At 42.6% G+C, this 16,944-nt stretch overlaps 1 protein-coding gene across 4 annotated transcripts in view; it reads right to left on the bottom strand.

The window, feature by feature from the left end:
- Positions 1–16,944, bottom strand: part of Fmn1 (formin 1) — a 377,899-nt gene that overhangs the window by 69,469 nt on the left and 291,486 nt on the right. For all 4 annotated transcript variants that reach the window (NM_001447270.1, XM_087651256.1, XM_087651258.1 and 1 more), the window contains 1 exon segment: positions 12,290–12,382. In NM_001447270.1, the coding sequence (NP_001434199.1) occupies positions 12,290–12,382 (93 nt within the window).

Below are 16,944 nucleotides of genomic sequence, written 5' to 3'. Positions count from 1 at the left end.
CGCATGTATCCTGTGCTAGCCATCAGACTCACTTCTAGAATTGTGAAACTCTGGAAGATGCTAAGGGAGAATAGAACCCTTCTGGGAAGGACAGCCATTTCAAATAGCTGTTCCGTGGCTTTCTGCATGATTCACTTGGATGCATTAAAGCCTTCTTGAATTATTACAGCACAACTCCTCACTCCATATTTCATTATTTTGTCAGGGAAATGGGATCTGTGATGAGCTCATTAGGCAGGCAGTTGATTATTTCAACCAATAATTTGAATGCCAACGACTTGCTGGGTGCTGAGGTAGGAGGGAGGTTGTACACAGCAAAGGCGCCGGTGTCTGCTTTTCAGGTGGAGAAAGGGTGAGCTACCAAGGCCTGACAGGCCAAAGAGTCTGAGCTCTCACGTGTGGCCAAGACTATGAAGGGACACAAGCTGGCGTGAAGGGACACTAGCAGGCCATGCTTACTCCGTACTGTGAGACAACTGTTTATCTCTACTTAAAACCGTTCTGGTCTATTCTATGCCTTTTTATTTTTCAGAAGCAAATGAAAATGTCTGCAGAAAGTTATCACACAGATGGATATGTTCTCAACTCAAATGGTTAATACGAGGATTAGAAACGGCATGGCCATTTGGTTTAGCCTTTGGTTATAATCTTTGAAAGTAAGTTTTTAAAAAGGAAGAAAGTTCTCATCCTTCTGCAATTTGCTAGAAAGCAGAGCTTGAGTGCTGAAGCTGCCAGTAGTTACCAGGGATAACTAAAGTTGGTCATTCTCCTCCTGTTTATCGTCATCGTCTATTTAGCACGGGGTGGAGTGGAGGTATTCACACCCTAGAGCTCAAGAATGAAGTGCTTGCAGTTTAGCCAGAGTCCACTAGGTGGTGATGTTGTGGATTTTGGCAGCCATAGTGTGTGCTCCATAAGGCATGGCGTCTTTGATGGATTACGCATATCTCCTGTCATTGAGAAGTAACCCCAAAAATTCCTGACACCCTTTTTATACACGCTCACTTACCCAACTTATATTATATTTGTGACAATGTACACATTTTAACAAAAGGAAGCTTCATATCCTAGATAAATGCAGATCACACAGATTACTTCTGTCTAGATTTTAGGGGAGACAAACAGATAAACATGACTTCTTCCCAGTAGTGAAGACAGTCTTCCATAATTAACTAACTACCTTTAGAAGTTGGTGCCATCGGCCAACACACCACTGGGTGAATAAACCAGTCATTGAGCCCGACTCTGAGCATCTGAAAGGCTGAGAGAAATGACTGAGAATGTCAGGGTAGGCTGGCTGATATGCATGGCCCCAGGCTCTCGGCTAAATGCTTTCCTAGGCTCTTATTAGTGCTGCCATGATCTCTTTAAAGCAAAATGAAGTCAGAGAAGAAATAATTTGAGAGAATAAAGTGAGCATTGCAGGACTATACATTATTGACAAAAGTCATGGATGCAAAAACAAAAAAAAAACAAAAACAAAAACAAAAAAAGAAACAAAAAACCCCAAAACAAACAAACAAACAAACAAACAAACAAAAAAGTCATGGATGCTATGATATTTATTCTCGAGGTCGTCTTCCATCATAAGAACGACAATAGCTAAGTACAAGAGGACCCATGGGATAATTGCTGGAAATCACCCATTAAAACCTCCCTACAGGGGAACTAGAAAATAGTTCACTGAAAAGGCAGATGCCACTTGCTCCCTCCCATTTGTGGTTCTTAGTCCCAAATCTTCAGAAGTGAGAAGGAGTATACACATCCTGACATCCTGGAGTAACCACAGAAACCAAGAAAGTTAAAAGGGGCCGTGGGTGAGGCCTAGAGAACAGAGTAGCAGGATACAAATCCCATGAGTGAAGTGGGAAAGGGGGGAGACGGAGAGAGGAGTTTCAACTCGGGAAGGGAAGGGAGGCCACTGCAGTAAGGGAGGTGGGGAAGAGACACAGGTAACGCTAAAGACTCATGCTATTTTATATTTACCTAAAGTGTGTGTGTGTGTGTGTGTGTGTGTGTGTGTGTGTGTCTGTCTGTGTGTGTGTGTGTGTGTGTGTGTGTGTGTGTGTGTGTGTGTGTGAGATCAACTCATCCACTTGGGCTGACAAGGTTCCCCACAAGAGCCAGAGAGTAACAAAAAAGGCCAGTGCCTGGCATGAGAACCCTCATTCAAGCCGCTGGTCAGGGTAGTCCAAGTGACTACTGGGCAATGTATGCCAATGGCTGTTGCCCTTGGTTCCCTCTCAGAGACTGGAAACTCTAGACACAGGACTTGGGAGATTCGAGGACTCTGGAGAGTCAACCTGGATCAAACCTGTAAGCCTCTTCCTTGAGAGCCAGCAGAGGAGTTCTGTAAGCTGCCAAGGAAGGAGAACGATCAAGAGTCCTACCCATCGGTGATGCCTAAGAAGCATGACAATGACCAGTGTGACAAGAAATCCCCACAGGTACAACCGTGGCACTCGTGTCCTGGTGGTAACAAGAGCTGTCTAATTAAGGTCAGTTCAGTTGGGAACTCATGCCTGGTACTGGAAACCTGGCCAACCCAGGGCTAGTGAGGTCATTGATGTTAGAAGGTCAGTAGATGGTGCTACTGTAACTTTACTAGACATCGTAATCCTAACTGGACTGCAATACTTACCTTTATACCCACAGGTAAGTGTAGCTCTCACTGCACATCAAAGACGCTTCTCTTCGAAGAAAATGCACACCACAGAAAACCACAACTGGTCATAAAACAGAGATCCACTGACCCGCTCCAGTGGACAGATCTATAACCCAACTCCTGGCCTTCAGGTTCTGGTAATACGGTGGAAGAGAGACTATAAAGACTGTAAGAGCGGAGGACCAGGAAGTTTGCAGTGAGAAGGTGTCTCCTGGAAATGACAGGGAAGCTACATCTGTGGTAGCTCAACCAGAGGGCAGCCTAAACAAAACCTGACCAACGGCAGGACCAAGAAACACGCCAATGCAGAAGGTGGGCATTTCATAGGGTCCCCCATCCTTAGACAAGGAACTATAACACTAATGACTGCTGTTAAAGAGAGGGAATTGGCTCTCCAGGGTGGGCCCCCTAACTGGTTATCCCATATGAGTTGTCAGCCCTGAAATCACATACATATAAGCCATACCAAACATGCTCAGTGGCTGACTTACATTTTTATGCTTAAATATATACACACATACACTATAACAATAAGAATCAAGAAAGAGAGACCGTCAACTCAAGAGGGAGTAGAGGGTATGTGGGAGAAGTTGGAGGGGAGAGAGGGAAGGGGAGAGGTGATATAATTATATCATAATTTAAATTTTTTTAAATTGTAAATATAAAAAAAAAATCCTAAAGTGAAAAACAAAGAAACAAAACAAAAGAAAACGCTCCTCAGAGTTGGTGAGAATCCCAAGGGGCAGTGGTGGCTGGGCCAACGATTACTTGGTGTAATTTATAAGAAAAACAACCATTACGCAAGATGCAGAGCCGAGTACTGACTCCACAACATAAGTCGTTGTTCATCGCCCTCTCCCCCTTTTAGAATCACCACTGATATGTGTTTGCTACTGTTAGGAAGATAATTATTTTTTATTTAATTGAGATTTCTAGAAAGGCTTGCCCAAGACCAAGCTATTATCCTGGGTATATAGCTAGTCTACTCTGACATTTTTCTATTTCATTTGGAGAGATACAAAGTATCTCTCTTACCAACAAAACAGTCTTGGCACACAGGGAAAATGAGTTACAAGTATGGCATGGAATAACCCTGGGGATGAGGTCATACTGACGCAGAGTGAGTTACCCAACCCCTCAGACTCAGTTTCCTTGGCTGGAACATGAGAGATGACAAAAGCAGGCTCAACAGATGGCTGCAGTGCTGCAGTGACGCAATACACCTCAGCTGGTAAGCCACACAGCACCACTACCACCCCGCACCAAAGCCTAACCCTCCCTCCGAGGCTGCCGGTGGGAGACAGTGATGTAGGTATTACGGTTTACATGGCGGTTACACGTCTGTGCTGTCTCACTTTATTCTTCCTGGTGACACTGTTTAATAATGTGAAACCTGCATTTTCAGAGGCATTTATAAATCTGAGCAGAGACTTGGGGACATGAAGTGATAAGGTCAGTGATCAGTACAAGGTCTTCTAATCTGAAGTACAATGATTCCTCCACTTCATCCAAAACAACAACAACAACAACAACAACAACACACACACACACACACACACACACACACACACACACACACACACTTTATAGCTCCTGCAGCTAACAGTAGTATATTGCAAACCTAGTTCTCAATGCCTCTCATATAATAATATAAAATTGAAGTATATGAGTATGAAGATGCATTACTTTATTTTTTAAAAAAGTAACTGTGTTTTAAAATTTAACTTAAAGCGCACATGATGTCATGACAGGAAAAGAAAATTAAGCGATTGTAGCTGAATAGAAATATGACAACTTCATAGGTTAATAAAACCCAGTCTCAGGGAAATACGACTTAATGCATTTATAGTATTCCCTAAAGAAACCAGTGACACACAGAGAGGGAGTATCCACGGTGGATGAAAGTGGGTACACAAAAAGAAAGGCTAACTCACACCTCCCCAGCTTCTACTTCATCTGAAGGAAGACACGGTAATCGAAGGACCTTGACTTTTCCCATGAGGAAAGGAAACAAAGAGACACTCAACACCATGAGCTGGATCCTAGCAATTCGTTAACGCTTGCATGACTCAAGGCCTGGCTCACGTCTGTAAAAATGAATTTATGTTTTAGTCCATGTTCCAACAAAGCAACGGAAGCATCCAGTCTCACACACTTGGAGGGGTGAGGGCATGGTGTGAACCTGGTGTGTCTAAATTTCTGTGGCTGCACAGGACATTTTAGAACGGTTAACAGGATTTACTTGATGTCTGTCCAAACTATACCACCAACCACCATCTCTCATTTGTGGGAAGTTCTGAGAAATTGCTTAAAGTCAGAGGCAAAAGACTGTCTTTCAATAATTAGAGTTAAGAAGCCAGAGATAATCCCTAATACAGAGGTAGAAGCAGGAGGATCGGGAGTTCAAAATGATTTTTGGCTACATGGTCAGTTTGAGGCTAGCCTGTGCTACAATGAGACCCTGTTTTATTAAAACAACAACAACAACAACAACAACAAATTAGAGTTTTTTCTTTTTCTTTCCTTCCTTTCTTTGTCTCTTCTTCCTCATTTTTAAGATAGGATTTCATTATATAACCCTAGCTGTTCTGGAACTCATTATGTAGATGAGGCTAGCCTCATACAGAGATTTGTCTACTTCTGCCTGTTGAGTACTGGGATTAAAGACTGCTCCACCATGTTTATTATTATAGAGTTTATTCATGGAATGGGGAGGGGAGTTAAGAGGGGCAGAGAGAAGGGGGGGGAAGAGGGAGGGAGGGAGAGAAAAGAAGAGGAAGAGGAGGAAGAGGAGGGAGAGGAGGAGGAGGAGAGGCCAGCCATGAGCACGTGAAGAGAAGGGGGGAGGGGAATGGGGAGAGAAGAGACAAAGGGGGAAGAAAGTGAGAGCAAGAGGGAGTAAGAGCACAAATTAGATTTTTTTAAGGCTAATGCAAATACCTACTTAATAGGTAAAATTCTGACAATAATATTAAGACATAAAAAATGTTATTTGGTCTTCCTTTGTGGATAGGCATGGAAGATACTGTGTTAGGGTAATTTAGGAAGCACATCCCTTAACTTGTCCTGGAATGAGCACATAGATGCCAGTGCACTCCTGTATCAGAAGGTAAAGGAAGAGCTAGAACTAGAGGACCAGACTTAGGTAACTAGGGAAGAAAAGGTAAGAGGTAAGATACTGTGATGGCTAATAATGACTGTCACCTTGATCAGGAACCACTGAACAGCCCTCTCTGGGCGCATCTGTAGGGGATTATGCTATTAGGTTACATGAGGTGGGAAGACCCACCCTAATGTGGCCAGCATCATTCCCACGTCAGCATGGCACATCTTCCTTCAAGAAGCATACACTGGACTTCGGTGGATGACGCTATTTCATAAACTGAACTCTAAATGGACTGTAACAAAAGCAATGTGTTAGAATGACATCTCACGACAAAGCCAACATACTCTGCCTTCAAACTTATGTAATCTTGCTAATCTAATAGGTAGAAGATGAAATTTCAGGGTAATTTACCTTGCTTGACCTCTGTCCTAAGAGTGGAATCTTTTCCTATGTTTTACGAGCAGTTTCTACAACTTTCCTAATTACATGCTTTTTCATTGTTCCATGCCTGGGAACTCTTTTATAAGTAGATACGATAGAATTTTGACTGTGGTAAAAGCTACAACTTTGGAGCTAGTATTGTAATGAGAAAGATAGATTATTTAAAGCTTTGCTAAGCTTTTTAGATGAAGAGTGGATAGTGAGTTTGTGATATACCTTTTACTGCCAAATCCTAAGTGATCAGCATGTGACTGTTCTTCTTGGAATTGCTCATAGTGATAGAAGCTATACTTTGATTTCCAGGTATCTAATCATTCTGCAATTCTGAGAGTTATTTATATTTGGTCCTGGACTAGTAGCTTATATAGAATTTTAAAACTATGGTGAAGTTTGTCTACAGACTTCTTTATCTTTTTTCCAGATACATCTAAAAGATTTAGACATTTTTCTTTTTACAACTGAATTTTGATGAAAAAATAAAAAGAGAACTAGAGTTACTGAAAGCCAAGTGGATGCTCATATACATATGAGAGCTCTCTGAATAATTTATGTATAGATACATGTAGGAGAGAAAAAGAGAGAGAGAGAGAGAGAGAGGTCATTCTCTGCTCTACTGAGCTTTACATTTACACTAACTTACATTAGTGAATAAAAAGATGTAAGCTAAACTTTGCAGATGAAAGCCTGATGAGAAAGCCTCCAAGGTGGCTTTTGCACTTTCCAAACACTCATGACACAGGACATGTCTGTGACACAGGACATGTGTCTGATGACACCTGAAGCCAGCCTTCTTGAATTGTATTGAGACTCACAGTACATACCCTGGCCCGGGAGTACCATACACTGGCCCAGTCCCTGTCCCTTTCCTCCATGTGCTGAGTGAAGATTCCTTTCTTTCAGAGGCCACACTCCAGGTCACAGTCACTGAAAATTGTGACTCAAGTTTACTTCCATGGTTTGGAGGTCAAAATGACAAGGCCGACTGTGGTTTGCTGTTGCTCTGTTCTGAGGTTCAGTTTTGGCCCTTGTCAATGTTATTTGACTTTAAGACTTTTACAAAATAACTTAGTAGATGTATATACCCAAAAAAGATATTTTTGATAGGGAAGAGACCTAACCAGCACTCTGAATTATAGGCTGAAAATATTTCTTGCCAGATACTATCAGGATTCTCTGATCCTGAAAGGATTTAAACAAGAAAGCCACCGAGGGAAAACACACACCCTCTAGGGACTTCACCCAGTTCAGGGTGTTTGTTCACACATTCAACAGACAGTGACAGCTCTGTACCAAAGGTCAGGCTGAGGCTGTGTTACAGGCTCAGTGAAAGGGATATAGGGTCCAACAGTCATAGTCTCAGCTGTCGTGGAATATTTATGCATCTGTACATTGGAACTGCCTCAGTGTGGGGACTCTGCACTCAGTGTGGGGACTCAGACTTACTGCCTCAGTGTGGGGACACTGCACTCAGTGTGGGGAACTGCCTCAGTGTGGGGACACTGCACTCAGTGTGTGGACTCAGACTTACTGCTTTTTGTTTTACTTGGTAAAATTATTGGGGTTTTTGTATTATTTAGCAGCAGCAGCAGCAGCAGTAGTAGTGGTGGTGGTGGTGGTAGTGGTTGTAGTAGTAGAGTAATAGTATTTAATTGAAAGGTTTCTTGACACTAAAAAAAAAAAAAAACCTATTATCTTATCTGGCCTAATAACCACACAGGAAGCAGAGTTAGAATTAACCATTCAGAGTCAGGTTGAAATTTATCAGCTTCTGTGGGTAGCAGAACGTGAGAAAAGACCAAGCGTGGGAGGGTGCTGGAATTAGGGCCAGCTTTAGTTATAGCCTTCCCTGCCTAAGCTATAAATACAAACGGCCAATTTAACAGCAAGGAAAGACCACCTATAAGATCTGGACCTAGGATCAAATCAGTTGCTTTGTGGCTTCTTTCAATTATAGGATCCCTGCTATGTTTATGGGGACTTTTAATGTGAGCATCGTGGTCTTGAAGGCCACGTCATTACTGGCCATGTTTGACCTGAGGGTGGGAAAGTGCAAGCTCAAACCAAACGAACAAATGGCTGCACGAGATTGCTTAGACCTGCACTGTAAATTGGCACCCACGAGAACCTACTGTGGAAGAGAAGGGAAAAGGGTTTAGACACCACAGGGATGGAAACCCAGAAAAGTGCCATTAAAAGTTCTTTCTGTTTAGCTCAGGAAATGAAAATTAGTTGAGAACAAGTACATGGCTCTGTCAACATTATTTAAGAGTGTTCTGAGAAAGGAAGGATGATCAAGACAAACACATCATCTCATCCGAGTGTGGTAACAGGATGTGATTTACAAATGGAAAATTACGAGGGCTGAATTGCTGCTTATATACAAGTAATTCTAATCATGAATCAACTGAGTCACAATGCTTCTCAGGCTTAGAAAAAACCAAAACACCCAAACCCTAATTGCTTGATATTTTCTGAGTGAGAAGACCCCTTACAGAAAACTAGCTTTCTGGCTAAACACTCCACACAGGCTCTTGTCACAGCATACTTTCTCAATTATGCTTCTAATATGATCCTAAACTCATCTGCTGTGATACTTGGAGGAATCTTTTTATTCTACATCTTGCCTTTGGACTGTCACGTTCACCCCTATGTCCTAAACTGCTACCCTTTTGAACTACTTGTAGCCACAGGCAGCTAAGGAAAGCCCTGAGTGTGGCCTAACATAAACATAAATTTCTTGAAACATAAAAATAATTTTTTATTTCCTTTGTAACGCTATCACAGATTCTTTGAGTGTAAAGCTTTGGATGGTAGCATCGTGCTGCAGTATCACACAGCTCTCACCCATACACAGCATCTCTACCCGTGTGCCACACATGCACAGCAAAGGCATCATGTCCAAAGTTTTATTTCACTGTCCTCCTCCTAAGGATCTAACCAGGTTTCCAGGCAAAAGAAGGGAGCATTATCTTTTCTTCATGTTTTGCTTTATTCTGTCAATGCTCCTAACACAGCTTACACAGCCTTTCCCACCTCCCTGCTTGCCTCCCTCCCTCCCTCTCCCCCTCCTTCTCTCCCTTCTTTCTTCCTTCCTTCACCATAGTTTTTTACTCAGGTTCTTTTTTAGTCTTTTGCTCCTTCAATTAACTTTATATTGTTGATCGTTATAAAATATATTCTTACTAACAAAAGAAATCTAGTCCCCTAAGATTCCTTCAGTAAACAAGATACCCAGCCCAGCGTGCACGTGCCATTCCTGTGCGTGGTATTTCTCACTACTGTCTGTTGTCTATAATACGAAGCTCAGGTTCCTCATCAAATCCTGTGGCGATTCCCTTCTCCTTACATGTCTTTCCCTCTTCACAAAAAGCCTATGATTTCGTCACACCTAGTCTTATCCATTTCTTTGATTGTTATAGGCTTGAAGTGCTCCCTCTGCCTGGGATGCATTTCCTAACTCGTCTGAGAAGGACTCCTCTTGCCCAAGTTTACCATCATATGGGGCATATCGCATACACATAAAGCCCCGGACTGGTGGAGATTTCACAGTCCAGCATTTCTGATACGTGGGTATATTTTATGAGCTCTACATCAAGGCCGGGTTAGCGGCAGTATTTTCCTTAGAAGCACATGTGATAGTGCTACTGATTTTGAGAATGTGGAATCAGATAAATGTTATACTTAAATCGCATGAAAATCACCATAAAATGCGATTATCCAAGGTCAATAATGCCTATTTGTGGTGGGCAGTGAATTTTACGTTTTCTACTAGTCAGAGAAACAGCTACACTTAAAAACAAAGTAGTAGTGTCTTCTCCCCGAGCTCATTTCGTGACGCGCTGCCGAACACAGCCCAATGGAGCCCAGGGACAATGGGGCCCCTGGGAAATGTAGCTGAGTGACCCTGAATTAAACTGTGATCCAAAATAAATCTTTTCTATTTTCCAAAGGAACTACTGTTTACTGCCCTAATAGTAATCAAGAGATATTCCCATTTGTGTATTCAGCAAGTTAGCAAAGCTCCAGGATCTGAACCATGTTAGGATAACATGTCATGTATTTCTTGGTTATAGACCACTAAACTACAGAATCACGGCCTCATTTGGCACTGTAACAGTGGTTTACACATACAACAGGGAAGTTGCACGCATGAACTCATATAGAGTGTGACAATATGCATAAGATCTGTGCAAGATCAAGCCAGACGAAATCCCAGAACGATGGTTGGGGTGGGTATGAGAGCCCGTGGACAGCTAAGAAGCTATTAGCATTTGATGGTTATTGGGCAGGGAAGAGTCAATAATCTTCAATGGTGGAATGCAGTCTGGCAGGCCCCACACCCAAGTAGATTAGTCAACATAAACTGCGCCCAACGGTTTTTCTTTCTTTTTTTTTTTTTAAAAAGAAGAAAACTCAAAAGTTAAATAGGAAAGTGAGGGTGAAGAGAATGGATCTGGGTGGAGCTGGGGCTGGGGTGGCTATGATCAAAATACTCGAAAACAAATTGAAATTCTCAAGAACTACTTTATGGCTTCCTTCCTTAAGCTGAGAAACGTAGTACATTTACCAAGTATGAAAGGTTTTCGTTGGGGATTTAGCTCAGTGGTAGAGCGCTTGCCTAGCAAGCACAAGGCCCTGGGTTCGGTCCCCAGCTCCAAAAAAAAAAAAAAAAAAGGTTTTCAAGGTTCTTACCTATTCAGATTTATCTCTTTTCATCAAAATAATAGAATTCTCAATGTATCGAGATACTGGCTCTTTTAAAACTCCAATATATATGTATATGTATATATACATACATATATATATATGTGTGTGTGTTTTTCTAGCTATAGAATAATAGAAAGTTTAAAAAGGATAGAATGTAGCTATATGTACCTCATTTCAAGTTCAGTTTACATATGTGAAAAGAAACAGTCATAAATTAGAGGTAAGAAAGAGAAAGTATCTTCCAGTTCGAAGTTTCTATGGGTTATGCATATATGGTATAGCCCATAAAGCAACACAGTTACCTTGATGAATTACACTAAAAAAAACCCTACCTATTCATAGTCACATAGTAGAAAACGTTTGTGTCCCTGTTTGCTCTCTAAATGGTACTGTGCCTGATCCATTACTCCCATCAAACATGAAGCTCAACAAGAGCCACTCTGCCTTCTGCCTTCATGGAAACAAGGTCTTGTAGAGAGGAGAGAACAGAGATCTCTGCACAGAGAGAGCAGCTGGAACAGCGTTCCTGTGACTCACAGACTGAGAATTTCTCTGCTAATTTCCAAGGTGGTTTGGCCATACTTTGTCAATTGACCCAGATGGTGTAACATCACGTGGCCTTATTTGGTAGTGGAAATGGCATGTTGAAATTTCCCCAACAGTCCCTGCATGCATTTCCCCTGGCTTTCTAGTAAAAACAGAGAGCTTCCTTCAAAAATCCCATATTTAGCTTTCTTTTGAATCTTAAACTGAATTTGTGAAATTAAAATAGGAAGTGCATAGAAGCATTGTATTTTCACGTGCGTTAACCTGATCAATAAAAGCATCTTAGTTTTCCCAGAAATATGGAGGAAGGTACAGAACTGGCAAAGGTTTCTAAGTGCTGAATCTTCCGGGGATCCCAAAGAGCCAATGGGAGCCAAGCAGTAGGATGATGACATTCACTGGGCCCCAGTTTGCTTCTCTGTAAATGAACGAAAGAAAGCAACACAACAAACAACCACAAATTTCAAATTTCCAAGTTGCCATGCTCCTGAGACCAGGAATATAATCCCCATCCACCTGTCAGGGTGACCATCAATCTGAAGCTGCGGGACTACGTAAGCCTTACATGTACTCACTGGGGTCAGTTAACATATATCAAGGACACCTACCATCCAGAAGAGACAGGAAGGTTTTCCCTCAAAATATTTCAAAAGCAGGAATAACAATGAATGATTAAAGGATGAAATGTCCTCACAAGGTGATATAGAAGATACAAGACAGCTCAGTCTACACTGAGGATGAACCCACCATTGGACAATGGACCATGGACCCAGCCGAGTAAGGGGCAATGGGGGGAGTGGGGGTACAGCCGAGCAGCCTCCTACCTTTCTTGAAGAACTCCTCCAGTTTGTCCTTGAAAGGCTGTAGGTACTCCCTTGGGGACTCCTTGCACACCAGCCTCATCTGTTGCTCGCTTGCTGCAAAGAGAGGTGTAGATTAGACTTAATCAAGAAAACATACTTGCTGAGGGCCTCTTGGGCACTGTGTTTCATTATCAATTGTACAGATTCCTTGTCAATCAGTTTAACCAAACTCCATGGGGAAAAAGAGCACAGACTGCACGTCTTTGGGATAGGGATGTGTGCAGCCTTCCTTTTAGCCATTCACCAAAAGATCTGTGCCTTGTCCAGGGTAAAGTATTCTGCTTTTCTGTTCCTCATGATGGGAGATGGGGGTACTTAAGGACTGATTCCAGGGAATGAAGGTCCCTCACCATCTTTGATCCACAGATTGAAAGAGATTTTGCTCAAGTTCCCACAAATGTAAATTGCCTGGAACCACTGGGTTAAAGAATCTTCACGATGCATGTTCCAGTTCCGGTTAGGAAGCACTATTTGTGCTCTTCAAGCCTCTCACTTAAAGCAAACAAACCAAAGGTCCACTTTCAAGATGAATGTGTCAGTGTAAATGTTGCCTCATTGAGAGGGACAGAAAACGCTGGACCCCACCTGCTACACTGAAGTCTATCTCTCCTTACCCAAACTACAAGCTCAGAGTAGAAAAGTACTAGCCAAACTGGCCTAGTGACCAGCAGGCTTGGGACACTTAAACCTACCTTTAAAAGCTTTAAAATAAATAGGATACAAAATGTAGAAATAAACCCACTTGCGGGCTTTGATGGAGAAATAAACATATGTGGTAGGCGATGGCTAAGATTGAGTCCCCCTTCCTTGACCCCCCATTGCTTGACCAATGAGGAAAAGGAGGGAGGGGCCTGAGTTACAGGGTGATAAGAATTACTCTCAGAAAGCAATTAGATGCCCTCCATTTTGCTGGGTTGGAGTGCAACCTTTCAAGATCATAAACTAACCTGCCGCACTCTTCCTACTGAATCTTCAGCACATGCATTACAGAGTAAGGTTCCTTCGACCTTACAGCGGTCACCTCCAGCTTCACTAACACATTAATATGTTCACTAGATCTGCTTCAGACAATTGCTCCTTTGATAATCAGGGTGCCTTGAACCAGATTTGGTTACACGGAAACCACAATAATCAAGAAGAATGGTTAACTCAGGCAAAAGATGTCTTCCTATGTTTTCTGTATGCTTCTGGCCAGTGGCTTTAACTACTGGTCATGGCTGGAAATTTCTGATGAACCCTTGTCTGGGAAACCAAATTAAAGCCTTGGATTTTTATCATAAGCATATCATGCTACCTAGTTAAAGTAAAACAGAGAAACAGCTAGTTGTAGAGTGTATACCTGCAAAGTGCTTGAGGCAGATGGGAATTGGCTATAAGGGTCTGCTAAGCCTCACAGACCTGTACCATATGAAATCCAGTCTTAAAGAGGCATGTGTGTGTGTGTGTGTGTGTGTGTGTGTGTGTGTGTGTAGAAATGTCTACTTTACATCTTGGAAGATTCTATAAACACAGAAGAAAGGCATTTTGGAAGTGAGCAGTTCGGGAGGGACTTTTATTTACATCAGAAACATCCTACCCAGCCTTTCGGTGTGTTTTTACAAGCAAAGCTACTAGGCGTCCTCTGCAAGTAGTCACCTGACACTTTTTTCTGTTCGGGAAGGTCTTGCTTTGAACTCTAGTTCAGTCTCTCAAGTGCTGATATCACAGGAGGGAGTTGACACTTTCATTTGCAGTAGTTGCAACCAGATTTCTAGACTCTTAAAGTATGTCGGGAGACGAGATGGGGACATGACTGGGGGATCTGTGTTGTTTCCTGACACATGTTCACAAGGTTCCAAACACTTGTCATAGCTTGGGGCTACTAGATCCCAGTCCAGGAGTACCCCACTTCAGGTTTCCACCAGCACTTCTGCTTTCTAAGACCTCTGGCTAGAATGTCTGCTACTACAACTGTCCCAGTGCTAGTCACCAAGGTGACAAATACAAATCCTACCTTGGAACAAATGGAGAACAGTTTTCCTCAAAAGCAGCCAAACCTTTTCAAAATGCTTGTTTCTGGAGCTCAGTGTATTAGGGTACTTGGTACGATGCCCATTGCCCTGACTCTGATACCTGGGCTCACAAGGTGGAAGGACAGAACCAACCCTGAAAATCGTTCTTTGGTCTCTGCATGTGTGCACACACATGCTCACCGAACAAATGCATATATGAGTTATAAAAACAAACAAAAAGCATACTTATTTGAACACCTTCACCTTTCTTTGAAAGTATTTTTGGTCTTCTCTATTAAAAGTACTCTATAGCTTTTCTACTATTATCAGATTTTGTCTTTCCTGTTTTCTGAGTAGATAAACCATTTGGACAATGGTAAAAATACCTACCAATATCATTATTCACTTGCTGAAACAGTGAAACAGAAGTGCTTTGAGCTTGAGCAATGCCAGAGGACAGAGAAAAAAGGGGAGGGGGGTAGACAGAGCTGGGACACATTTTGAATAAACAGAACTGGATGACAGAGTCAGGGCAGGGCTAAATGTGAGAATGTCATAATGGGTGGTACCAAGTCCATCTAAAAAGGATTATTGTTTCTAAAAAAATTCATTTGTGTATGTATGTTATGTGTGTGTACATGTTTATGTGTATGTATACATGTGTGTGCATGTGTTCATATATGAGTGCATGTGTGTGTGAAAGCCAAAGGTTGACACTGATCATCTTCTTTTCATTCTCCATCTTTTTTTTTTAAAGATTTATTTATTTATTTTGTATATAAGTGCACTGTAGCTGTCTTCAGACACACCAGAAGAGGGCACCGGATCCCATTACAGATGGTTGTGAGCCACCATGTGGTTGCTGGGATTTGAACTCAGGACCTGTAGAAGAGCAATTAGTGCTCTTAACCACTGAGCCATCTCTCCAGCCCTTCATTCTCCATCTTATTTCTGAGGCAGGGCTTCTCCCTGAACCACTGACTTGCGCTGGGATCTGACTGCCCTTGCTTTTCTGAGCTCGGGGTCTCCAGGTCAGTGCTGTCACGCCTGGCTTTGACACGGGTACTGGTGAGCTAAGTTTAGGTCCTCATGCTTATCCTGCAAGCACTTCATTGGCTGAGTCGGCTCGCCAGCCCCTGGCTTAGTGAACCTTTCTGACCCCAGCACTGCTCATCACCTCCTCCCACAAAGCGTAAGTAAAGTAGCAAAGATGACCACACCGGCTGAGCGGGCATAGAGACCAGTGCACAGACGACTGGCCTAATACACTTTGAACAATTTCTGCTTTGAATCTTTCTTTGACAATGAACTTTCAGAATGATATGCTTTTCCCCTGATATGCAGTTAGACTCTGAGAATACACAAAGCTATACCATTTCTCACAGTATAAATCATTGATTCTTTACATTCAAAAAACTCTTAGGGACATTCAAGTTCCAGTAACTATCTTTAGAATTATTTTTGTGTGCACAAATACTATGTCATGGTATCATTTAGAAATGAGAAGTAACTGAAAGCATGGGCGAACCCTTCAGGGTTCTCTCTCCTCTCCTCTCCTCTCCTCTCCTCTCCTCTCCTCTCCTCTCCTCTCCTCTCCTCTCCTCTCCTCTCCTCTCCTCTCCTCTCCCCTCCCCTCCCCTCCCCTCCCCTCCCCTCCCCTCCCCTCCCCTCCTCTCCTCTCTTCCCTTCTCCTCTCCTCTCCTCTCCTCTCCTCTCCTCTCCTTTTCCCCTTCTCTCTGCTTCTCCCTTTCTCTCCCTCTTTTCTTGGTTTCTTTAGACAGGGTTTTTCTGTTTAAGAGCCCTGGCTCTCCTTAAATTTACTTTGTAGGCCAAGCTGGCCTTGAACTCACAGAGATCCGCCTGACTCTATATCCCGAGGGTTGGGACTAAAGGCGTGTGCCGCCATGCCTGGAAAGGTTACTTTTTCTAAGCAAAGTAAAAAGAGTTTGGGTTCATAATCACTAAAGCAAGGCTCGGACTTCTGAAATGAAAAGACTGGTTACTGTAACTCTTCTTTTGTCCTAATACAGTGACAAATGGGATGGCCATAAAACTGTTCAAAGTTCATGGGCCATATTACTCTGTGCTTAGACTAAGACTTCCCTAAGCTCAGGTAGGCTGTGGCTTCTTGTCTTAACTGCAAATGATGGCCCCTTTCTTCCTGTATGACCTGAGATCATGCACAAAAATAGTTTTCAGAGAGTGTAGCATCAGCAAACAACTGAACCATGGTGTATTGTTATGATGACCTAGTAAAACTTGCCGGGAAACACGTCACAGCAGGAAGGTGACGGTTTGAGGGCTGGGGACTAAACGCTGAAGAAGCTGGGTGCTCCATCACTTTACAGATCTCCTGTTTAGAAGGTGGGAGTAATGCCTCTCATCCCCTTGCTGAGATCTTACCACCTATCCTGAGAATGTACTGAAAAATGCTGGCAAATTCTCTGGAAAGCTGAGAAAACTTGAGAAACAATTCTCCGTGTCTTGGAGTCCTCTGTTTTAGAAATTAGAAAGGAAAACCAGGACACATGACAGCAGTCCCATGGGTGTGCTCAGAAGACCCGTCTGTACCCCGCCAGGCTGGGACTCCCGTGCGACCTGCTGGAATTAAACTTCTCCACAGGA

Source organism: Rattus norvegicus, chromosome 3, assembly GCF_021556685.1.
Source record: "Rattus norvegicus strain SHRSP/BbbUtx chromosome 3, alternate assembly SHRSP_T2T, whole genome shotgun sequence".
Lineage (NCBI taxonomy): Eukaryota > Metazoa > Chordata > Mammalia > Rodentia > Muridae > Rattus > Rattus norvegicus.
Note: the sequence above shows the minus strand (reverse complement) of the source record. Positions and strands in the feature narration are given on the sequence as shown.